At 42.0% G+C, this 25,644-nt stretch overlaps 1 protein-coding gene across 1 annotated transcript in view; it reads right to left on the bottom strand.

Annotated features, from left to right (window-relative positions):
• The window catches only part of LOC133012197 (pleckstrin homology domain-containing family A member 5-like), a 194,528-nt gene extending 179,472 nt beyond the window's left edge, over window positions 1-15,056 (bottom strand). The window contains exons 1-3 of the mRNA XM_061080181.1: window positions 14,965-15,056; window positions 14,773-14,849; window positions 13,915-13,972 (exon numbers count right to left, since the gene is read on the bottom strand). Coding sequence (XP_060936164.1) covers window positions 13,915-13,972; window positions 14,773-14,849; window positions 14,965-15,056 — 227 coding nt within the window. The remainder of the gene's footprint in view (window positions 1-13,914; window positions 13,973-14,772; window positions 14,850-14,964) is intronic.
• Window positions 15,057-25,644: the final 10,588 nt, after the last annotated feature.

The following is a 25,644-nucleotide window of genomic DNA, read 5'->3' on the forward strand; positions in this document are numbered from 1 at the left end:
CACGTGTTTTTTCGTGCCGTGCCGTTGAACTAAACGTCGTTTTACCGGAGGTGCTGATGAAAGCAGCTGAGGAGTGAGCCATCTCGCTTCCTTCCTATCTCTGAAAGTCGTGCATGTGCAATAGCGTCAAAACACGGTCCAATGGCGTCCTCCGCTGCAGCAGCAAAAAAATACCTGCAATATCTGTACAGCGGACCTTCTCTCCATGGAAGCAGGACACGCACATTTGAGGAGGAGGAGTCACGTGTGACTTCGTAACGGAGACGATGCGGACTCGCCTCTGTCAGATGTTATATATGAACGTTTATACTTGCGCGCAGGATTTTAGCATCCATTACAAAAATATGGTTTAAACTTTTTATTAACGAGTTTAAAAGCGTTATGTTATATTATTGCCTGACAAACGTCTTTTTTTAATCACAATTATTTAGTCAGAAGAAGACTAGCTTCGCTTGTTGATGTTTTTATTGCTGTTACTTTCCCTGTCATTTTTGTTAACAGGAAAAATGAATACTTGATTTTTAATTTATTTGTTTTATTAGCACTTTGCCTGTCCTTGCTTTTAAATGGACAAAAACTTGATTTGTCTTTGCTTTTGTGTCAACAGTACCCTTATATGAAACAAAGTTTATTAAAAGACATTTTTTTATAATGAAGTATCAATATTTATTGCCTTTATTTTCAGTCATCACATGCCTCGAACAACCTCAAGCTAAATTTAAAAGCTGCTTGCTAAATAAGAGCAATTGAGAATTTGTGTCATTCATAATCCGATTAGTCGATTAATCGTTTCAATAATCGGTGACTAATCGACTATCAGAATAGTCGTTAGTTGCAGCCCTATTCTCAATGCTGTCTTTTTGGTGGGATGGGGAATCACTGGAGGGGCACACTCTCATCAGAACTGATTGTAACCAAAGGAAACCAAAATAGCAGTAGTCTTTGATCATAAGAGCAAGCATTGGTACTGCTGATTGTTGCATTCAGCAGTAGCATTTATGGTTAAATATCACAATATTACAGACCATGTAAACCCACTGAGGATTCTGCTCTGTTGCTTCTTGCTCCTGCAGTGGACCGTGATCCCCATGAGGACGATCCTGGCTTCAGATAATGGAACTCCAGTGTTTACACTCATCACATTGATTTAAACTAAATATGGAGGCTGAGATTTTGGGAAAGCTGCAAACCCGCAACTCCAACCGTAAGCCGTCGGAGGGCAGAGGTCACATGTGCTGAATTAATCCACTCACACCAAATGTGTCTTTAAAACAGTGTGTGTATGTGTGTGTGTGTTTGTGTTTAAAATGTACAGGAAACTATTTATGAGTAGCGCTGCCCCACCCAGCCAACAACCCACTTAAGATCCCTGACCCCCCTCTACACACACAAACACACACACACACAGTCATGTCTGCGTGACTTCAGAGGACATTTCATTGGATTACATTCATTTCCAGAGATTTACTCTAACCGTTACTACTACATGCCCCTACTATAACCTAAGCCTAACTGTTCTATAGTCTTAAAACATGTCTACACTTTACATGCTTGATTTTATCCCAAGGAGTTCACACAAAAACACAACAACACAACAGGAATCAGTCATGTGTTTGTGTTAAACGCACATTGACACCAGCGTTTACCCTGATCACCAAAAGCTCTCTTGACATCTTCAACGTGTTTGGCACTGATTTTTCATTCTATTCTTCTTTTTTTTTGGCATCTGTCATGTGTTAGAAATGTCATCAACGCAGTCACTCACTCTGGGTGAATTCTGCAAATGATCTTGTGCTGTGTTCTCACATCGACACATTCAGACATGGGGACTGGCAGGAGAGAGTCCAGGGAAAGTCCAAAGGCTCTTTCTCGAATATTTGCATTCACACATACAGCCTTTCTGGAGAATGTCCGGAGATTATCCCGAACTCAGCGCATGTGTCTGTTATGCTGGTTCCCACAACATTTATAATGCCTGGACCACACACATCATTTGAGTGTTTCTATTTCAGAGGAAACTGAAACCTTGCATTGAGTCCAGGCTTTGATGTGTGTGTGTGTGTGTGTGTGTGTGTGTGTGTGTGTGTGTGTGTGTGTGTGTGTGTGTGTGTGTGTGTGTGTGTGTGTGTGTGTGTGTGTGTGTGTGTGTGTGTGTGTGTGTGTGTGTGTGTGTGTGTGTGTGTGTGTGTGTGTGTGTGTGTGTGTGGTGATGATGTTTTATAATAACCCAGCAAATAATCATTCAAATGATATAAAAAAGAGATTAAAAATACAGTTTTCATCTCAATTGATGCATTCGACCAACTGAAAATTATATTTTGTTCCACTGACTGATAGCTGAGACATTTTACATATTAACGGCAAACTCTTAAATAAACAGCAAGCAAAGACTGGAAAATGTTCTTTCTTAACACAAATCTATTGCAACCGGTGAAAATAATCTGCTCAATTCAAATGTGGCATATCTTCATCAGAATTATAAATTCCATATATTTACCGATAAATGTTAAAAAAATTACGAACAGAACACATTTGTTCAGTCCTTAGTTTTTCCTGTTTTATAGAGACTGCAGCACTCAGACTGCAAATGTAAAACTGAAGAAGTGAAGGAGTAATGTCCCCTTCAATGACTGATGTGAATTATACCCTCACTCATTTGAATAGCACTATATCCACAGCACAACAACCGAACACTAAAGAAATAGGACACCCGGGGACAGATCTGTAATTACAAAGCCAGTTGTGACTGAGGAGAGGTTCATGATGCCAGCCATCAAATCCTGCTTCTCTAGTGGGTTGGACTAAGTCAACATCGGTTTTTCTTTTGTAAATGAGATATCTCGTCACTGAAACACTAACACTGGTCTTGGTTGATGCTTAAACTGGACAGACACTGAGGCTGTTCTTCAAGAAAACTGTATAAAATTACTCACTGTTTACTACTGGTGGACAACATGGATAAACCACAATATAATACTGACCATTTTCTGGAAATATTGTATATATCAACATATTTCCCAAACTGTCCAACCAAATGCCTGTCTCATTAAATCTGAGATGACCCATGCAGTCAAAGAATGCAAAAGATTTGAAACATTTAATTTGTTAAATGGAGTCTGGCTTAGTGAGGCCGCATTCTGTGTTCTCTGTAGACAGCAAGTAAAGAAAGAATACTGCTTACTCAGACCAAACAAATCCATTACTTTCAAAATTCTGTCCTTGTTTGCTCATGGATGTGTCCCTGAATGCTTCCCTTATAAGTTGTACAAAAACCTGCAGAGCGTAAACATGTAGTCGTGCATGTGCTTGTGCATGCATGCTAAAATATGCAGAGGTGGATTCTTCAAAGTCCCATTGTAAAGTTGCATTTTGATACAGGTAAACCCACACAAACCTTGTAAGTAATATATACTGTTTAACACCATATATTACTTAAGACCAGGGCTGCTCAATTAATCGAATTTTAATCGTGATTTCGATTATGGGGATTATTGGGGGGGGGGAACAGATGGGGACATTTAATAATGAGAGGACATTTCAAAGTTCTCAGTTACAAAGTGTTTTTTGGAAAGTGTTAGGGTTGCCATCATTAAGGGTTTGAATAACCGGGCACCGATATCCTGGGTTCACGGAGGAATAAGACACGCAGCCGTCATTGGTGTTTACCTGAACCGGCATAGACTTCAGAATAAGGGCATATAATAATCGTTTAAATAATTGTGATTTCAATATTTTCCAAAATAACCGTGATTATGATGTTTTCCATAATCGAGCAGCCCTACTTAAGACTGTTCTTGGGTTATAGTATATAATACATACATACACAGAAAAAGAATTGCCCCACACTTATATAAGGTTCTCTTCACTTATATCATCAGACTATTACATAATTTCCACATTTTAGTCCTGTTTGTTTTATTTTCATTTTGAATTAAATCTGTTTTGTTGTTATTTCCTGTGAGTAAGTGATGATTAAATGTTTCCGCTGTTTAAACTGAATCCATATTTTCTCATTCTACTTTGGACAGGAAACTTTATTAGAACCGACAGCGCACAGCCTTCAGCACAGAGTACCTTACTGTCTGTGCATATCTTCTGTTATAAATAAAGTTGTGTAAGTGGAGTTGGATTTTCCCTGCACAGGGGTTCTCCTTTCCTAGCTCCTTAGAGCTTCTCCTTCACATCTGTCCTTGACCCTGTGACATATTCTATCAGGGTCAGGGAATAGTGGTTGGAAAAGGAGATTATTTGGACTTTCCGGTGTGTTTCAGTGTCCACTGGTTCACTTTAAACATGGGAGTGAAAGCTATTTGAATCAATTCCCATTTTAGCCAAAAGCCTGCTGTTAGTGTGTCAGTGGGTTTTTGACCAGTGGAAAAGGGGCGTCAAGTCATGACCCCATCAAACTAAATGGTATTAGTGTGGAAAGATGGGCATGGGTACAAAGGTCTAATGAGCTTACTTGCTTCTAACTCCACAGCCCCAGATAGTTTTTTCCTTTTCAAATTTCTAATCTTCGGACCCAGTTGATGCTGCCTCATATGACATTCCTGGACATTATTTATCATGACTTCAGGAGACACAAAAAACTTGATACAACCTCTTCTAGAGGCCTAGGCCTTGTAACAAGTAATTATGTTTACACTTTAAACTTCATTTAGCACTTATATACAACGAAACAATGATGTTGCATATTTGTGTAATAAAATGACACTGGACTTCCTAATAAATAAATTCTGGGAAGCGCTTTCTCATTTTCTTGGAGTCGTAAATTCACACACACCAACACAATTCCACACACACTTGTTCGGGGTTTCATTGTTTTGCTGAGAGTCGCAGAATCTTTCACAGTGAGTCAGAATCAGCTGCTTCTGCAACGGCTGCATGATGCTGTATTTTTTAGTGGGTGAGGAGCAGCAAGGCAACATTCATGTTACTCTAACTGTTTATTTTGTGGCGCTCCTACAGCCCTGACTGGCTGCCAAGCTCAACCAAACACACACACACACACACACACACACACACACACACACACACACACACACACACACACACACACACACACACACACACACACACACACACACACACACACACACACACACACACACACACACACACACACACACACACACACACACAGGAGAGAAAGAGACATGTACTCACAGGCAAAATCAAAGAGAAATAGTCTGAGACAGCCATGGTGGCCTGACATGACCACTAGCCCTCCCCTACTCTCGGTGTCAGTTTCAGGTTACACTCTGTGATTCTCTTTCATTTCACTCCCCTGTCCTTTCCTGTTCATTTTTTATTCATCCGTCTGTGTGTTAGCACAGAGTTTAAGTATCACGAGGCTCCGCAGCCCAGCGAGGCTTTGAGAACCTCTCCTCCTCCCCTTTTGCCTCCATGTGCTTGAGGCCAAATGACAACTCCACTAACCAGGTCCTGTCTGTTAACTGTCTCATTACAAAAGTCGAAGGTCAGCTGCATATCTCAGTCAGTTAAAGTCGGACTCCAAACCAGGGAGGGTGCGCTTCTGACCTAATCGACCCCCTTCATTCTCATCATTTAAGTTATATTGTCTTTACACTTAGAGGAATTATTTTTAATAAATTTTAGGATCACATATTATGTATGTTCGAATACTCTCACTCTTTCTCCACTAAAATCTAAAAACAAACTTCCAACCATGGCACACTTGTCAGGGGCAGAACACACTTTGATTTCCAAACTCAATAAGTTTATAACCCACACAATCCAACAGCTTTAATTTAACAATATGTTTGAGGTAACAGTGCCATGAGACCTTTTTTTCTGAAGCTGACGGTTCACAATGAGGCAGAATCCCAGAGAAGAACAAGGAAAGCAATGTCTTCACCACAAGAGCATGATGAAATGCAACAACACGGCCCATTAAGTTCTGACCAACTATCCACCAGAGAGAAGTTTGGCTCTTTCTTAACTTCAACGTAGGGTCAATACACATCCTCAATGTGACAGAGCGGCTCCGTGACACACACGCTTACACAGATGCACACACACCAAACACTCTCCCCCACCCTGTCCTGATTTCTTTTCCTTATTTTCTTATTTAATTTTGTTTTCAAATTTATACTTCGGTTAATCATTTCCTTTGTTTGCACCTTGGGACACACCAGCCTTTTTCGATCGATTTCTCTGATATGCCACAAATGCAGCATTTATCTAGGAGTGGTCAAAATGCACACTGGGCACTGTAGAACATGGGGCACGTTACTATGAGAAATTGCATTGGGGTTAAAACTGACTTTCTGAATTCTTTGGACACTCCTACCAGGAGCTTAAGTCCGCCTGCTGCTGCAGCGTTACAATCGCACAACACAGACGTTTTGAGGAGATATACCTCTGCAGATATCAGACTACATGTTATGAACCTGATAATGTCACAGACTGACAGAGCCGCAGAGCATCAAGAGCCGATGTCAGGGTCAAGTGTAACAATTGCTGACGCAGCTCTGGAGAGGTGGTGAGCGTAGTGGGAGCTGGTGTAGGCCCTAAATCCCTCTGATCCCCTCTGTCAGCCACTTATTGCTGCTAAGAGGAATCTAATGACACTGATGTGCAAAAGTCATCACGTATTAATGTTTAAAAAAGGCACATATTTCCACATATCTTACTCTACATTAATATTATATGAATTGTTGCTGTTATCATTAATACCATCTAAACATTCATAATTATCACTTTTACTGTTTTTACAGCAGCTAGTCAGAGCTGAAAGTTGTTGTTACACAACTGTTCCTAGTCTGACTCTCCTCTCTATTTTTTATGCTGATACTGATGCCTGGGATTTGGGGATCAGCCAATAGAGACCATCGATCCAATACCAGTGATTCAATAATGAGTAGGAGGGGTAGGGTGGGGTGGGGCACCTTCACTCCAAACATTGAGACTAGAGTGAAGGGTGTTCGCAGTAAAATGGTGTCAGTAGATATATCAAGAGATCTTGATCTTGCCCTTGTCCTATTTTCACTGAGGAACATCCATGTCACACGCAGCAGCCTGAAACCAGGCATGATGTCTCTCCCGCAGTCAGTATGGCTGCTCTAACCTGTTAATGTCAAAACGAGAACCAAGAAGTTCAGCACACGCAACACACCCAGTATCTCTTAGGCATCAGTTGTAGCACATTGGCAAACAAGTAGTACCTCCAAACTGCTGACCTTTTGTTTTTAGCTCCCTCCAGTGAATTTAGTTGCGTAGTTCTGAAAGATAGATTGGCCCTCTATTTACAGATATCCAATCGTATAGTACTATCCTACAGGTTAATCCCTAATGCAGAACACAGATCCATTCTGAGGCCGACTGTCACTCTGCTCGACTACTGACATCCTGAAAATACTAAATCGGTTTTGCCTTGATTCCCAAGCTATGAAGCTGCTTTGATGCCATATCAGTTATTATTCCAAGACACACACTGTGACTTACACATTTCCCCCGGTGTATTTCCAGCCCAAGGTTTTTTAATTCCCACCTCTCTAGGTGGCTGCAGGGCGATGTGTCTCTGGGCTTGGTGGTTATGGGAGTTTTATCTGATTTATAAGAGCCGAGCTGGAGAGGACTGTATCCATGCATGATGAGTCCAACCTGATGGAGGTTATTGATGGTGATATATAGCAAAGGGGGAAGGACAAGCAGGACGACTGCTCGGTAACCACCGAGAGGGACAGAAGCAGCTGACAGGCTTTTCATGGCAAACATGACTGATGGTGAGAGAGGAGGGGATAGATGGAATTTTATACTGTTTTGTTGGCTGACACTTGAGTGTTGGAGACTGAATTCATCAGAAAACTCAACAGTGTTGGTTGTTTGCTTGAACACCAAACCCACAAGGATCTCTCTGTCTCTTGCTTTACTTCTTTGAGGACAGAAAAGGACAAGAGACAGACGCAAAGTGCCATTGTTATTGTGTCATTAACTCTGTTATAGTTTTTGAGTATACACAATGTCAGTGGAGAATGCTTTTTGTATTTGTATGCTACCAGCTGTCTACAGTGGTTCCATTTAAAACTGGCCATGATCTTTGCTTAGATTTTCCAACCACATTCAGGCTCCCCTGATGAAAAACACTGTTGATGATACCAACGATGCTATATGGTCTTATTCACTACAGGAAGGTATCCTATAACATTAGAACCTGTGCGTTCTGTGTTCTATCTTGTTGTCTTTTTGGGTCCAACATCAATCAGCCACAACGTCACTTATTATAATGTTATGGTTGATCACTGTACATACAAACACATACTTATTGCCACAAGCCTTTGCCTACACACACACCCACACACACACAGATGTGAGGAGTTGGTAGAGGCTTTAGGGAGTGCTCAGTGATTCAGGGAGCAAACATCAAACAGCTTCAGTGGAGGAAGAGAGACAGAGCAAGACAGACAAACACAGCAGGGGAAAGAAAAAAGGGTGAGACCGGGAGGAAGAGAGACATGTCAAGAGTGAGGCAGCAGAGAGATTTCTCGTGGGATCTGAGACTTGTGAGGAGGGCAGCATTGCTCCCACTGAGCAGGAAGGATCTCCCGACAGTTCTGGTAGAAGAGGAATGTGCACAAAAGCTTACTCTCACAAGAAATACAACCAGATTCCTCCAAATGCACATGTCCATTATTTGAAGGACACGGGCAGGAAACCTACAACCGAAACTTTACCACAAACATGACCAAGTTAGTTTGGAACTGATTTACAAAACATTTAGGCGACTGATTTGTCCACGGCACACCAACACAGACAAGTAAAACCATAGTTCCGACAGCCAGAACTACATAACGTTGCTTTTATGATTAAAAAATGGTTGACAACATCATTCTGCAATTCACAGTTCACACAACAATGTTCACAACTTAGAATCGATATAAAAAACTCTTTGGACTATTCGATCAGTGGACCCTTACTAAAACAATAGAAACAATCTGGGACAATCAGATTTCACAACTGCTTCGAAATTCGTGAGTCATCAATTATTTGCTGTCTTGCTGGTTTATGATGCTGGTGAATCATCTGGATGAATTATACTTTTGTGCTTGTTGTTTTTTCTAAAATGAACTGGTTTCTGAAGGTGCTTGTCATGCGTGACAAGTGTCACAGCCTGTTACACTAAGTCATAGCTGTGACTCTTTTCATCACTCCAGCAATGCAAAGTAAACTCGAAGAGATTTCCCAAAGGTAGCATGCTGTAAACAGGTTTTCACTGAGTTTCTTTGTCTTGCTTACCTGAGTGGAAGTGAACAAACATTCTGTCATGGCACATGAAGCGCTGCTGTTTCAGAACTCCACTGACATGTCATGGGTGAGCGCAGGGACAATTATTCAGCTGTGCGGAGCTAAACAACCTGTCAGGATTTCCAAATCTTGGCAGAGAAGAAACGTGTTTTGATCATTAGTTGAAAGACACTTGCAGCACAACTGAACTCTGAGCTGAATCTAAATGAGAAACATGCAACAAGCAAACACAGCCAGTCATCCATGTTTCCCCTGAACCAGCAGTGGTTTGGACTGAGGACACCGTGGTCACAAGGCAGAAACACAAGGCCAGTAATATCTCTTCCTCTTATTCCACTGGAACCGGTTTGCGTCAGTGTTTGTTGTTAAATCAGTGCGGTTTCAAACCAAGTTCTTCTAATATGTTCAGCTGAGGAGTCAGTTTACCCCACCGCCAGCATTTTTACAGAAACCAAAAAGTGTTGGCAAATCGTTTTTTGGAGGACTCCTAATAGGCTTTACAATGCTTCTGAGGATATAAACAGATTCCAAACTTGAAAATTAAACAAAGGCATAAGGAGTTGTTACCCCAGACTGAACGGCTGAATCTGGGGATTGACCGTGTGTCAAAAGGAATTCAAAGGAAGCAGTGCCATTGAACACCGTGAATGTAGAGGGAGCACTGGTGCTGGACGTTCAATAAAAGGCTGATAGAAATGTGACCGATCAGGAATTTGAGAGGAATTTCAAGGATTTGAAGAATTGGTGATGTTGCAAGTGCTGTTCAGTCAAAATGACACTAAGCCCAATTGTCCAGTATAAGACTACTCATTGTAAGATTGAGTGTTCTGGAGTTCAGTCTGAGTCAGCCAATTCTAGAAAAATAGCAGTGGCTTTTTAATGCATTATGTTCTCTATCAATGCATATTGTCACTGTGACTAAATGCATGGTCTTTCACACCGGATATGGCTGTGGCTCAGGAGACAGAACAGGTCATCCACTATCCAGAAGGTTGTGATCCCCAGCTTTTTCAGTCAACATGCTGAAGAGTCCTTGGGCAAAATACAAGATATCAAAGCAAAGCGAAGAGCAAATGTACGTTGTTGAGTTTTGTTGATTCCTGTTAGTCCTGGGAAGAAACAAATACAAGCCAGATCCTAATCTAAATACTACACCCAACAGGCCTGCCGCAGCAAAAAGATTTCCACCGCTGCTTCAGGATCAGGGCAGTCACACATTTTGAATCCTGTATCCTTGTACCATGATGTATGTACCACTGACCTGTGCTCACTTCACATGTTAACAATAAACACCAACAGTAGTTATCAGTTTTCAGAGGTTATTAGGACCTGAACAGTACTGAAGTTGACTTTGTGTTTGTTTGATTCACTCAAGAGTTTATGAGACGCATACAAAAGTCACACACAAGATGAGACAGAACGTGAGACGCACAGCCAGGACATCAGGGTTGAAGTGACTGCAACGGTCCAGATTAATGATCCGACACCATCGATTAATAACTATATACTGTACATGTGATAATTTGTGTGAAGAGCGACAGAGACGGCCAGACACACACACTCCTGCAGACAGGAGAGAATTTTTTCCTGACGATTATGATGCAACGGAGTGTTGGAATAAGACTGAGTGTACCTGCTACAACAGATTATCAAATCCCACACAAAAACGTATAAATTCTAAAATCTAACATGAGAAAATGTATAATAGAGATAATGAACAATCGAAGAGTGCAATATACTAGGGGCATGATTTTGATGCCACCCATTTGACACAATACGGTTCAGCGAATCAGCTCGCAAGTATTCAGGTCTAGTGGGTAGTCCCCTTCATTCACATAAACAAGAATGGTTAACCAAAAAAACCTGAGTGCATTATCTGTCGTCTTACATAGTCATCTTGCCGGTAAGATGGAACTCTTATATAAAGTGGTGGATAATCCAGTAAAACACAAAACAAGTGATCTGACAGTAATGAGCTTGCAAGAGAGATGACTAATTAAAAAAGAAACCTGAATAAATGAGTGGAGGCACATAATGAATGCAGATGCTCCCACTCAGGTGCACTGCATGGTGCAATTAAGCAGTTAACGTCCCATCATGCTCTGTGGCATATATACAAAGATGCTGAGCAGGCCCGCTTGATTCAGAATATATATTAAGACGACAAGAAAAGATCTAAGTGGCTTTGAAAGAGGGTTCATTGTTGGGGCATAGATGGTGGCAGCTTCAGTGAAAAAAGACGCTCAGATGGCTGTTTCAATAGGAACAGGGACTAAAGTCATATCTGAATTTAGATCTAGGGAAAAGAGGTCAGACACCCGGGTTGGAAACTGTGGTCGACTGAGAATGTCAGTGCAGGACGTGATGAGACTGTATCAGGAGTCCAGTCAGACTTGTATATAGAAGGGTGTTATGGAGCCACTGGTCTACAGACATGTTTTTTTAAAGTGATGTTGTCAGAAAAGTCATCCATCTCCATATTCTTTACAAGTGGGCAGGTGTATGTGTGGCAGAAAACAGTCCAGGTCTGAATGCTTTGACCTGCAATGAGGGGATCTAATGGATCTGTTGTACAGGGGCATTTTTTTGCTGCCATGGTTTGGCTCCACTTTGAACACTCACTGCTAATCAATACAAAGTTTTTCTGAGTGATCCCATTTGACATAATGAAACATAAGCATTCTGATGGAGTAACAGTGCCCCCATCCACAGGGCATGAGGGCTCACTGAGCAAAGGAGAGAAAAATTGAAAATGCTGTGACTCATGTACTATGGCCTTCACAGTCACCAGATCTCAACCCAACCTAAACACCTATGGGAGATTCAGGATCTGGCAGAAAGGTTTTCTGGTTGACAGCCAGAAAGAAATAATGAGTCAAAAAATAAAGCACGGCCCAAACCCCAGCCTCCTGGATGAGAGTCCTGTATGTGACCTGCTCAGTGTGTCGCTCTCTTTCCTGCTTCACCTGACTTCCTGAATCTTTACTGACATGACAGTGACATTACATAACTTCCTAACTCACAATATACCTGACTTATATTAAGGGTGCATAGACATTAAAAATCACCTTGATGAAAACATGGATTCTTTTAGCCCTATTTAGACGAGAGCAGTGGTGCGTGTCCGTCTCCTTTGATCGACAGAAAATGTCTTTTGGACCTCGGGGATGTAGCAGGTAAAAAAATAAATATTAATCTTGGCAAAGATCTATTTTTGCCTTGCAGGGCTTCTGTAACCTACATATTTCTCTATAAAATGATGTTTAATCAAATTACCACAAACTAACGACACACAAAACCTGGGGCCAGTATTATTCCAGTACAGTAACTCTCTCTGGGTCTTTCATGTGCTCTTGCACGACACTTAATGGGGGTTTGGGCGCGAAAGGCTCTACACAACACACAGAAGGTCAAAGGTTGGGGGGGATCAACATGATCTCATGCCTCCCTGCATCGCAACTTGTTAACTTGTACTTAATGCGTTCTGGCTGCCTTCACACCTGCATTCACAGCTGTCCACTTGTCACAACTGCCTGCCAGAGGCTAGCTGTGTTTGCATGCAAGCATTTAACAGCGCTTGTATATTACATGTCATGTGCATGCATCCATGCACACTGAGGGTCCACGGGCACATTCTGCGTGCATTCATACATACCAATGAGCAGCGGTTCTGGGCTATTTATAGAGTTGCTATATTAGCTCACCATATGTGTCAGCTGCTGCTCTCAAAATGGCCACAGACAGTGTGAGCAACAGCAGGAAAACTAGGTGGGAAAGTAGGGAGAACAAATGAAAGTGCCTGCTCTCAATGTCAAGGAGTGTGTCTGCGCTGCGGCTCTGGGTGTGTGAGAGGCTGAGAGCTGCAGGGCCTTTCTGTCGTCAAACAGGCTCACAAAACACACATGTGTTCAAATGTACATGGAGTAGATTTGGACACACACATACACACACACACACACACACACGCAAGCACACACACAAGCACACACACACACACACACACACAAAGAGACTTGCATGTGCACACATGCAGCACACCAACAAGTAGAGCCTGTTCAGCGCAGGGGAGCAGCTTCTGAGTCACAGTTGGTTGTCAAACTTGCGTCCCACTGACAGCAGACTTTTTCTCAATAAATCCCTCCATCGTTGGACTGTGTGTGTGTGTGTGTGTGTGTGTGTGTGTGTGTGTGTGTGTGTGTGTGTGTGTGTGTGTGTGTGTGTGTGTGTGTGTGTGTGTGTGTGTGTGTGTGTGTGTGTGTGTGTGTGTGTGTGTGTGTGTGTGAAGAGCCTTGGAGAGAGGGTTTCATGGAGAAAGAGAGAGACGTGAAGGGAAAGAGCAGCATAAAAAAGACCAGGGAGCTATTAAATCCCACCAATGTTGTGTGTGTGTGGTGTGTGTGCGTGTGCATGTTTGTGTGTGTTACAGGAGAGGCAACCAGATGTATTTGTGAATTGCCTCTCTGCTCCTCCAGCAGGGCAGAGATGCAGAGAGGTGGGCGTTGATGAGCGCAGAGGGAAATCTCTATGCCGTCCAAACAAAGCAGCCCCTCAGCCTCTCACACCGCCTCTCCCTCTCTCTCTCTCTCTGCATCTATCAATCTCCATCTATCGCTAGGTTGTTTTTTCCCTCCGCACATTCCAACTCACTTGATGAAGCAGCGAGCCCCCTCGAATGTGTATCCTTCCTCCCATCCTGTTGGTAAATCTGAAGACGGGGAGGGGAAGAAAAACACAAGGCAGAGGAACGTAAGCATCTGTGCGGAGAGATATGAAGATAACGCACACACACACACACACACACACACACACACACACCTGCACAGCAATGCAGTGCCTGGACCACGAATAGCACATTTGGCTTGTGCCCTTTTACACAATTCCGGGCCCCCCTCCCCAGTTTGACGAGCAGCTATCGCAGGGTTACTCAATCGTGCGCCGCCTCAGCCTCCAGCTGTTTGCACACACACCGCTCAGCTGCATGCAACCAGCCAATGCTCCCAAATGCAGATGTGCATTTCTATACACATTTTGGCCTCGCACCACATTCGCTGCATTGTTCTTTTTAAGCAGCCGCGGCGCCAGTACGTGCACGGAGGGACCCGAGTCTGCAGCGCGTTCTGGTTTCAGTGGGGAAAACATGTCCACTGTCTCTGCAGGGAATCGGCTCCAGGAATCAGTCCACGCCTACGTGACGGAACTTTTAAAAAGTGTGTGGCGGAGTGTCCAGGTGGAGCGAGCCGGGGAGGGGGGGCGGTGGAGGGGACGCCGTGCGTGATGGTCCGCCGGAAGGGGGAGCGGAGGCTGTTGCTTCGCTGCAGAGAGAAGGTTTCTCCCTCCGCGTCTTGCACGGCTCCGCAACTTGTCGCCCCCCTCTTCTTTTTTTCCCTCGACCATTACGCACGGGTAACCTTCCCCTGGCGCCGCATGCGTGCGTGTGCGCGCGTGTTTTTTTCGCAGGAGGAACGAAGGTGAGAGAACCCAAACAACCCGACGGATCATTTTTACCTGGAGTTTTCCTGTGCCCCGTGATCACAGCCTCTCCAGTAACAGGATGCAGCCAGGTCGTGCTCTTCGCTTCTTCGCTGTTAGTGGAAGAAAAACGGGAGGAAAAGGTGAACAGAGCAGCCGAAAAAGGACAAACGTCGGAGAAATACAGCAGTGCGTATCCGTAGATCCGTGTGTCCGCGTGATATTTACTTGATGAAGAATATGCGTCCATCCCGAGTCACCCCATAACTCCAAGACGAGGGAAGGCAGGAGAGCCAGTCCGGCTTAGGATCCGCCGCCATGTCTATCTGAGAGCTCTGCTGCTCTGGGTTACTCCACACAGTCTATGGTTACTCCACACAGGCTGCTGGAGTGCGCGGCGCCGTGCCAAAGCGCGTGCACCAGGAAATCCTCGCGCGCGTCTGGAGGAGACGGGCGCGCGAATGGAGGATAAAGACACAAGCAATGATTTTCTGCCTAATGGGGGGAGGAGGAGGTGGGGGTACTTCTTTTTGAGTGAGTGACCAAATTGTCCCATAGAAGTTCACTATTATGAAGCAGTTGCTTTAAGGCTCAGTTGTGAGTTTCTAACCAATCAAACTATCAATAGTTACACTCCACAAACTAAGCCCCTAATTAGGAAATATGAGTAATAAAATGCTCTTAACGTTTTTGATAACATGCTCAAGTAAATCAAATAATGTGGAGCATATTTAAACATGAATAAGGTGGTAGTATGGAAAGCATAGAAGGTTATGCATAATGTATAACATATGCATATGTGTAGAGTACATGTATGTACAGTTGGTCTGGGTAAATGTATTTGTTTATGCATGGATGCTTTTTTTTCTTCTTCTTTGAGCAGCATATACAGAACATATTTCTTCCATGATGTGTTCACATGAAGCTTCTTTACTTCCACATTGTTTTCCCTTTACATTTATGTATGAGACTTTAAAAATGACTTATTGAGAAAAATATAAGTTATTCATCTGCTCTGAAATTACACATACATTTTTCTTACATTTCTTTATTCAAAAAAAACGTGCAGGCTCCTTTTGAACGAGAGCAGCCCTCTGTTGCAAATGAATACATTTAACTGTTGGATGTTCAAATTCACTCATCCAGCAAGTTGCCATAAACCCTCTGGTTGATTAAATAGATAGATGGATGGGGTTTATATGCACGGATGCAAACTATAGCATGAGATACAGGCAGTTAAAGAAATACACACTATTCTGCTATACTACACTATATGTTCTTTGTGCTCTGCCCAAATATACACTCTTATTGGTTAAGAGGGTGTTTGTTGTTCCTGTTGTGGAATATCAAAAGGCTATATATAACATTTAATTTCGATAGCCTTTGCCGGAGCATCTCCAGAACTGATACACTATAGGCTTATAAAAATCCCTCATCTGGTGTTTTGGCGATGATTGTTCTGAGCAGTGTCTCCCACCTCCTCCATAGGATTTCAGCTGCAGCAAGCTCAAATCATCATTACATTTTTAGATGTATTACTAAACCACGTTACAGCAACGTCCTTCACAAGCACTGAGGGTTTAATCCTAAAAAATGCCACTTTTTTGCAGCAAAGCTCTTGTGAGAGCTGATTACAGCCCCGGTGCTCAGAAGCGTGGCTCCTCCAGGAGGCCCACGCCTGTTGCAGATGACAACAGACGAGTTTGCCTAAATACTGATCACTGTTTTTTTTCCTGTCCAATCGCAGCAGGTCACACTTCAAGCCAAGCCGGCTGGAAATCCCCCCCCCCCCCCCCCCCCCGCCACCCAAATAAACCACATACCAGTCCCCAGCCCCCACCCCACACACAGACACACACACCCTACAATCCAACAACACACACACACGCCACCTAATGAGGCTAGACAAAGCATACACACGCTGCTAAGTCCATCCCAGAGGAATAGCTCACAGCCACACACACACACTTACAGACACACTCCATTAACGCCCCCACAGACGCACACACACACACACCCAGAGGTCAAACGGTCTTCCAGGAGGAGGAGGATTCCTTCAACTGTTAAGTCCTGCCCAACTTCTGTAAAGCTCCTTTCAGACATGCGCTGAACTATGTCTGGACAATGTCTGGAGGTTTTTCATAGAGGCAAATGTCTTAGTGGGAGCCTCCAGAGTTTCTGTGGAGTTTCTCCTGCCAGCCCCCCTTGTAAACACTCGACAGAACGTCGGAATGGGCCGACGTGGGGACACAGCAGGAGATCCTTTGCAGGATTCACCTTGAGTGAGGGGGCATGTTGATGACTTTCTAACACACAGCAGACGCAATAATGATGGAGACAAAAATAATACAAACATTCTAGGATTAAATAGCGGTGCCATACATGTTGACACCAACAAACATGTCAATAGGGCTTTGGTGATAAGGGCCGTCATGTCTGAAAATGGCTTAACTGTCACTCAAGCCATTATCTCTACAGATGCAAAGACAGGCCAGAAAGTTTTGATTTAATAAAGACAGGACTCATAAATCACCACATAATAAAGGTTCATGGTCTCCAACTACAGCTTGAGGGCCGTTTTTAGATCATGTTTGGTAGATTAGTGAGGACATTTGGGAGAATAAGTAGTTGCAGGAACACGTTGTGTAGTTGTCAGATTTCAATGTGAGAGGGATGGGAGAGGGGTTCATTTAAAGCTCTGCCAGTTGGAAGTCATGTTTGTACAGATGTCGATACAATGTTGTGGTACAGAGAATAATGATCAGTGCAAATTGTGTTATTAGTGATGAATTATAATATATTATTATAGCTGCTTAAGCTACTATAATTAAGGATAGGTAAAATTGACAATATATTGATTTTATGGTTATAAAAACATCTGCCTTCTCTATAGGAAGCCAGGTTTGATTTAACTTTTTGGTTTAAATGTTGAATATAAAAGGTCGGTTATTAAAAGTTTCTAACTTTTCGGTGTAACTGAGCAAACATGAAGTGTATACCATCGGATTTTTTATTGGCAGGGCATTTATAGTCTCTGGGGGACTGAACTTTCTTTTCTTTCTTTTTTTATAGTCATGATACACTACATTTATATGACCATTGAACACAGTTGAAAACAGTTGGTCTGTGCGTGTATTCAAAGACTCCCAACAGGACAGGAGCTAAAGATTTGTCTTGGGTCTCTCTCTGTGTGTGTGTGTGTGTGTGTGTGTGTGTGTGTGTGTGTGTGTGTGTGTGTGTGTGTGTGTGTGTGTGTGTGTGTGCGTGCGTGCGTGCGTGCGTGCGTGCGTGTGTTTGTGTGTGTGTGTGTGTGTGTGATCGTTCACCCCCTGGGGGAACCATCCGCAAAGCCATCTAATTACTAATCCCCTGTGTTAAGGGCAGGTCTTTAGCTGATTAGAGAGCACGTCAGTGCACAGAGGCTTGTTAGACCCTCGTTCAGACAATTGAGGTCAAAAAGGTCAAACCAGTATTAGAGTGTAATGTATTGACTGTACCAATGTCAGGCCTCACATTTATAACCCATAACTTGGCAAGTGCATGGATGGCAATGCATGGAAATAAGTGAAGTGACAACAGCTTATGCCTCTGCAAGGATCGTTGGCCATAGAGGAGTGATAATGATTGGTAGATTAACTGATTACGGAGATAGCCCTAGTTACAAATCTTAAATACTTGGATGCAGTACTGCAGTTTCATTTAAACACACAAGTCGTAGTTTCAGTCTGTTCTTTATGTCTCATCAAGGAGGTATGATCACTGTTTCTGATCCAGTTTTCTTGGGTTTTACATGTTGGCTCTTTCCCTTCAAACATGCTGGTCTTTTTTTCCATCATTTGTTTTCAAGATGCATTGGACTGCTTTTTGTTGCTTTTCAACATTTCAAGAGAATAGCAGCTCCAGCATTAATGTTGCTTTCTATACTGAAAAAGAGATGGTTTGTGGAGACTTACTGTGTTAAAAAATACACTAATAAACAAAGTCCTAAATAATGACAATGTTTTATCAAAAATGAAAAAACGATAATGATAATAATGAAAAGTGTCCCAGTACCTGTCCAGCTGACTCTTAATTCTATTAGGTAATTAAGTTATTTTTTTCTTCCAACATGTTCATGCTTTATAGAATGTTATAATTTTACACTTTACAGTAAATCTAAAGACTACATAGAAACTATCAGCCCCTAAAGGGCTGCAATGTGCAAGGGGTGAAAAAGTTGAGCCACACACCTAGTAGAAACTGATGAAGATTTCTAGAGAGTTTCTGGTGATAAGAGCTTGCGACGGTGTCAAAGTGCTGGAAACAAAATCACTTGATCTCCGCAGCAGAGGGGATACGTTACTTCCTGCCTCTGTCTGCTGCTCCGCCCCTCACCTGAACCATGCGGAGGATTTGTTGCTGTGATGAACCCATCTGTACAGAGAACTTCCCGCTGCGCTGTGCATGTGAGAAAAGCAAACTGCGGACAACGTCTGGACCCAATTTTCTGGACTTTATCCACAGGTCACGTCTGAAAATGGCAATAGAAACCTGAGTCTTCATCTTGAGGTAAAGACTAGTGAAATTCATAGATAGGGGTGGTCAGCGGGTTACTATAGTCATTCAAAACATTCCCTCCATTGACATTCAGAAAAAGACTTAGTAATATGAGCAGTAGTAGTTGAGATATATGTCTCAACTGTTGTACTGACAAGAGGACTGACATCTCCATCTGGCTTGAATTATTCACATGAATCTAGCTGCCAGTGTTTTTACAGTCCATGTTTTTTCTTTAACCTGAACAGAGAATGCACAAACTTTGCAGATGTTAGCTGTGGTGCAGCTGGTGTGTATGTGGATTTGTGTGACAGCTCTGAAGGCACCAGTATATTCTGTCGGACCTGATTGTCAGATGGTTGAACAGTATCTGACACCCTTCTCCCCACACCTTTCCAATGTCAAAATTGGGGGCCAGTCATACGATGGCTGGCTCGACACTCTCATGCAGTCACACTGCCCTTTGAAGCAGGGGTACTCGATTAAGATTCAGAGCGGTCCAGTTAGAGAAAACATTCTCAAGCAGAGAAACATAATCAAGTGAGCTCTAGATTGTCCTGTAAGGATTTAAAATCCTGGCTGGGAGGGTGTAGTACCATAAAATTGATTATGGACATAAAAGTCTGTCCAGTCTTAAAATTCTCACTCTCTGTTCTCCTTCCTCTCATTCCTCCATGGTGGTGAGTAGATACATGCACGGTCAGAAATTGTTTTTGATATCACAGATTTGATCAGTTGAGTGTTATCACATGAGGTGATTTTCCTGGGCCTTGAGCCAATCCCAGCTGACATTGGGTAAGAGGCAGGGTACATCCTTCAACTTTATGTCATTGCACAGAGTACAAGAACTTAAACAACGAAATGCAGTTTAGCATCTAACCAGAAGTGCAAAAAAAAGCAGTAAAAGTGCAGAGTATGTGCATATGTAAAATGGAATATGTAAATAAATAAGATATGTACAGTAAGAAATCGATATGGAATATGAACAGTATTGATACAAGCATAGCAGCAATAGAAGTACGATGAATACACTGAGCAAGATAAATATATATAATAGAAACTAATATATAGTCACACTTTCATAACAATGTCAATTTCGAGTCTCCACTGAATCAATCAATCAATCAAGTTTTATTTGTATAGCCCATATTCACAAATCACAATTCGTCTCATAGGGCTTTAACATGGTGTGACATCCTCTGTCCTTAACCCTCAACAAGAGTAAGGAAAAACTACTAAAAACCTTTTTAACAGGTAAAAATATGTAGAAACCTCAGAGAGAGCCACATGTGAGGGATCCCTCTCCCAGGACGGACAGAAGTGCAATAGATGTCAAGTGTTAAGAAAACATCATCAGGATTAAAGTTTTTAGCAGCATCGATGAGGGTAAACATTTTTTCAATACTATATGTGAGGCAGTCCTTCTGCAATCATAGTCTCTGGTCAGCAGCAAGATCACGATCCAGCATCAGGATGGGATCCACTATAGTCCACAGTTATTGTCCACTGCTGCCAGTTAGAATCCATTATCAGCTGCCGCCTCGGTCGTGGTCCACCATCAGCCGATGCCAGCGCGACAAAGGATCCTCCATTACCACTACGATCAGCAGGCACGATACAGAATCCACCGAACTGGATCCACCATTGCGATCCATAATCATATCCATGGTGCGGCCACAGCTGTGGCCCTGCATCCGCGGGCGCTAAGGCACAGAAACTCCGGGAAAGGGGTCAAGTTAGTAACATGTACTGATGAGATAAGAATTACCTTGTTGTGTTAGGGATGGAGAAAAGGAAGGAGAAGCAGGAAAGAGAAGCTCCGTGTGTCTTGTGTCATAAATTCCACTAATTAGCTCTAACTATAAGCTTTATCAAAAAGGAAGGTTTTGAGTCTACTTTTAAACGAACAGAGCGTGTCTGCTTCCCTAACTGAAAGTGAGAGATTATTCCAAAGCAGTGGGGCTTGATGGCTGAAAGCTCTGGCTCCTACTCTACTTTTAGAGACTTTAGGGACGACAAGTAAACCTGAATTCTGGGATCGGAGTGCTCTAGTAGGTTGATATGGTATTAACATCTCTTTAAGGTAAAAAGGTGCCATATCATTAAGGGCCTTGAAGGTGAGGAGGAGAATTTTAAATTCTATTCTTGATTTAACAGGAAGCCAGTGTAGCGATGCTAATACTGGAGAAATGTGCTCTCTTTTCTTAGTTCTTGTCAGGACACGTGCTGCGGCATTTTGGACCAGCTGCAGAGTCTTTAACGACTTACTGCTGGATCCTGATAATAGTGAATTACAGTAGTCCAGTCTCGATGTAACAAAGGCGTGGACTAGTTTTTCTGCATCTTTTTGCGAAAGGACATGTCTGATTTTTGAGATATTACGCAAGTGGAAAAAGGCGGTCCTAGAAATTTGTTTTAAGTGACTATTAAAGGACAAATCAGGATCGAAGATCACTCCCAAGTTCCTGACTGTGTCATTGGAAGCAAGGGCAATGTCATCTAGCGCAGCTATATCATTAGATAATGTCTCTCTAAGGTGTCTGAAGAAATTAATAAAGAAATGAATGAATGAATGGAACTCGATTTTCGTCAAAGGGGGGAAAATTACCTTCGGCTCACCAAAACAACATGAAATCAGACAAACAGATGAAAGAACAATACATTTAAATTTCAGCTGGAATAAAAATATCAGTATAGTTTAAGAGCGACGCTGACGATACTGAGTTATAAATGTGGTAAAAAACTGTTTTTCACTTTTAAACTGTTAAAAGAGCAGTTTTGTGTTGAGGGGTTAAACTAACCCCTGTCTAAATATGTGTAGTCAGAATACTTGGAAGAATAGTTTCAATAGTGGGGTTTCATAAAGAGTGACAAACACAGACTGTTTGTGTTTGCATTGGCAAGTGTTTGCACTTAAATTACAAGCTATACACTTCAATCACAAATTTAGATTTTGATTATTTAGCCTTTTCCCCTTCTGCATTGCCAAAGTGTCCTTGGGCAAGATACTGAGCCCTGAATGGCCCCTCATAGAAAAAGTGCTGCCCATAGATACACTGTATGAATGTGCGTGTGAAAGGGCAAGGTGAAAAAAAAGTACTGTAAAGCGTGGTCATCAAGTCTAGAAAAGCGCTATATAAATAAAAAACATTTAAATTTACCATCTCTTAAGAAGTTTCCTAAGAAAAATAAACGTCAGATTCATGACGCATTCTTAAACTGTTCGTATCTGTGTTCTTATATTGATGCATGTATAAATTAAGATAAACCAGTCAGCATTGGTAAACACCCCACCAGTGCCCTTTAAAGGGCACGAGACTGCAGTGCTGTGTGCTCACATAGAAATCACAGAAACCAAGAGGACATTTAGAAAGCCAGAAATAAATATTGTCACGCACAGAAGAGAGATGGGAAAAATAAAATAAAAGATAAGGAGTTGTCTGAGCTGGACCTGTGCATCATTGGAAACACAGCACTGCCGGGGGAACCCTCAGCTGAGCATCTGTGGATACTCGACCTGAGCTAGATGAGACCCATGGGGACCGGACATGCCGAATCGGGATCAGACAAGATGTTTTTAATAATATTCAGGTTCAGGTACAGCCCGATGCGTGGCGTGCACAAAAAAAGATATGCCCTGAAAAGTTTACAAAGATACATATTATTAAATATTATAGTAATGTAATCTTATTGCACAACTGGATTAAAAGTAAAAAAAACAATAACTTGTCATTTTACACAAGCATTTCTTTTTCGACGATTCTGTTCTTGTATAAGAACAAAACCCAGATATGAAAACATTGGTGAATGTCAGAATCTTTGTAAAAACTGCGTAAGTGGATATTAAGAAGACATTTCTACTTTAGAGAGGTTGGTGAATAAGGCCCTCTATGTCCAATTGGGTCAAAAGAAGAACCAACCCTTCCCTGCCTCTGAATGGATAATCCCTTACAGGTGTCTGCTAAAGTTTAGGATAGCTTTGATGCTAACTGGTGGAACAGACTTGACAGGGCTTTGCTGGCATCAGCTCGGCCAGCAAATGTTGTTGTTCCCGGATGTTACAGACCACTTTCAGATCCAGATGCTCTTTCTGCACTTGCAGATAGGTTACACAAACTAAATAACTATTCTTATTGGAGGATATGGTTATGATTGCTTATCTCCATCCGCAGATACCTTAGAATAGCACACACTTATAGATTCTAGTCTTCTAAGTATGTTTGCATTATTGATCAATAAATAATTTCCTCGAAAACCTCTGAAAATGTAAAAAGAATTGCCCCATTTCTAAAAGAAAGTTCTTCTTCATAAAGCCTCCTGTGTTTTAAAAAAAAAATCAGGGGTTGGGTCTGGACCCTTTGCATCATCAACTGCCGTGAGTTCCCAAACATAACCAAAGCCACAATCTTTCCTTTACCTTAACCAAAGAGTTAGTTGTCCGGTTTGACAGTTGTGAAATTTGAACGCCTGCCATCCAACCCTATCCACCCCAAAATCTTCCTAACAACTCAAAAATATGTTGCCTCTGCACATTGAAAATGATGCAAGCTTTACCCAATGCAGAAACTAACATCAAGGGGTCCTGACGTAGAGTCTGTATCTGTTGGTTAACCAAAAACTAATAGTCACATTGGCTGAGCTTGAGAAATCCTGTATTAGGATATGGTAGAAACTTCCTGAAAGACAAAAAAATGCAAGTGTCCTGTCTGGTTTCCTCCCAACATTGTAAATCTTGGTCACGTCTAAAATATTTTTTTTTCTAAACTTAAGTTGACCAGGTTACTTTGTCTCTCTGCCAAAACAGGAGTGCTGATGAGTGATGCTTGTTCTGGATATTTCTATATCCACAAGCTAAATTTCAAGTGTCTGACTACTTATGTAAATGTGATATTCTACATAAATCAAATAAATAAATAAATTTAGTACAGTTAATTCTGCTTCGTCATTATGATGTTTTGAGCTTAGATTGATGAAGGCAAATATAATTTTCTTTGACTCGGCAGGAGGCTGCAACATAAAATGAAAGAAAAATGTAGCTGTCTAAATACTTTATAAATGCATTGTAATGAGTGTGCTCTTATTTCCTGTTTTCACTTTTAAACCTAATGATGCATAGCTATATTCTACAGAGAAAGCGCATTAAGATATTGTGACAACCCTGGAGTTGTGCGTTTCAGGTTCCTGTGGGCGGGGTCAGACCTTAGTGGAATCAGCAGGGATGTGGCTCACCTGTGCTGACCAGTATTTAATAGGGCTACACACTGGTCTCTCCCCTCTCTCTGCTCTCTCCCTCACCAGGTCCACCACCACATGGACATGGCAGTATGGCGTTTGCGTGATTCTTATTTTTATACACACACTACAGAACATCATTGACAGAACTGATAACAATGTTTACTTTAAGGTAGTTTTCATTGCAAATAGATACTTCAACTGCTGCAATTTTTGAACTTCCTCCTGTAAGGCTAGCAAAACATGTATGCAGGAACAATTTCAGTAGTGATTTGATGCAATTTAAGTTTGGTCTGTGATGTTTAAAACCGATATCTGCATCCTCTTACCATTTGTGAACACGATGGCATTGGCCTCTGAAGTCATAGCTGTCTCCAGTGTCTCTTCAGTTTTGCTGTAAATTGAGCCACACACAGCAGAAGCAAACTCCATATTTACTACTTGATCTATAGCTCTGATACTCCTGAGCTGCCCATTAATAGACCAACAACTATATGGTCTTGTTATATACTACTCAGCTGGGTAGCTGGATTATTGTCGAATGAATGATTCTAATATATTTGGGGAATGATAAATTTTGTCATATTACATGTCCATAGTCTATCGGCCATAGCAACTTCAAGGCAAGTTTTCTTTATCTTAATGGTGTTGTTACATTGAAAATGTATGAAACCACACAGGTGGCCTACTCAAAACTCTGCCTGTTCGTCTATCCCCATGTTTCTACAAAATAAATGTTGCCATCACAATCCCATTCAGTCATTCTCTCAGCCATGATCTGTTCTCTGGGTTAAGGTGAAACACCATGTTTGACATCTGAGGCTGACTTATCATTGGTTGTGTGCATGTATCAATGGGACCATTTTACAATATTAGATTGTGTGTGTGTGTGTGTGTGTGTGTGTGTGTGTGTGTGTGTGTGTGTGTGTGTGTGTGTGTGTGTGTGTGTGTGTGTGTGTGTGTGTGTGTGTGTGTGTGTGTGTGTGTGTGTGTGTGTGTGGCAATCTTTGTCATGGCACCAGCATACATACATTTTTTAAACTTAATTATAGACATTTATTTGTTGTAACTTTGATCCGAAGATTATGATGCTTGCTTAACAGAAATCTGAAATAGCACACATGCGATGTGTAGTAAGAA

This window comes from Limanda limanda, chromosome 1, assembly GCF_963576545.1.
Source record: "Limanda limanda chromosome 1, fLimLim1.1, whole genome shotgun sequence".
Taxonomy (NCBI): Eukaryota; Metazoa; Chordata; class Actinopteri; order Pleuronectiformes; family Pleuronectidae; genus Limanda; species Limanda limanda.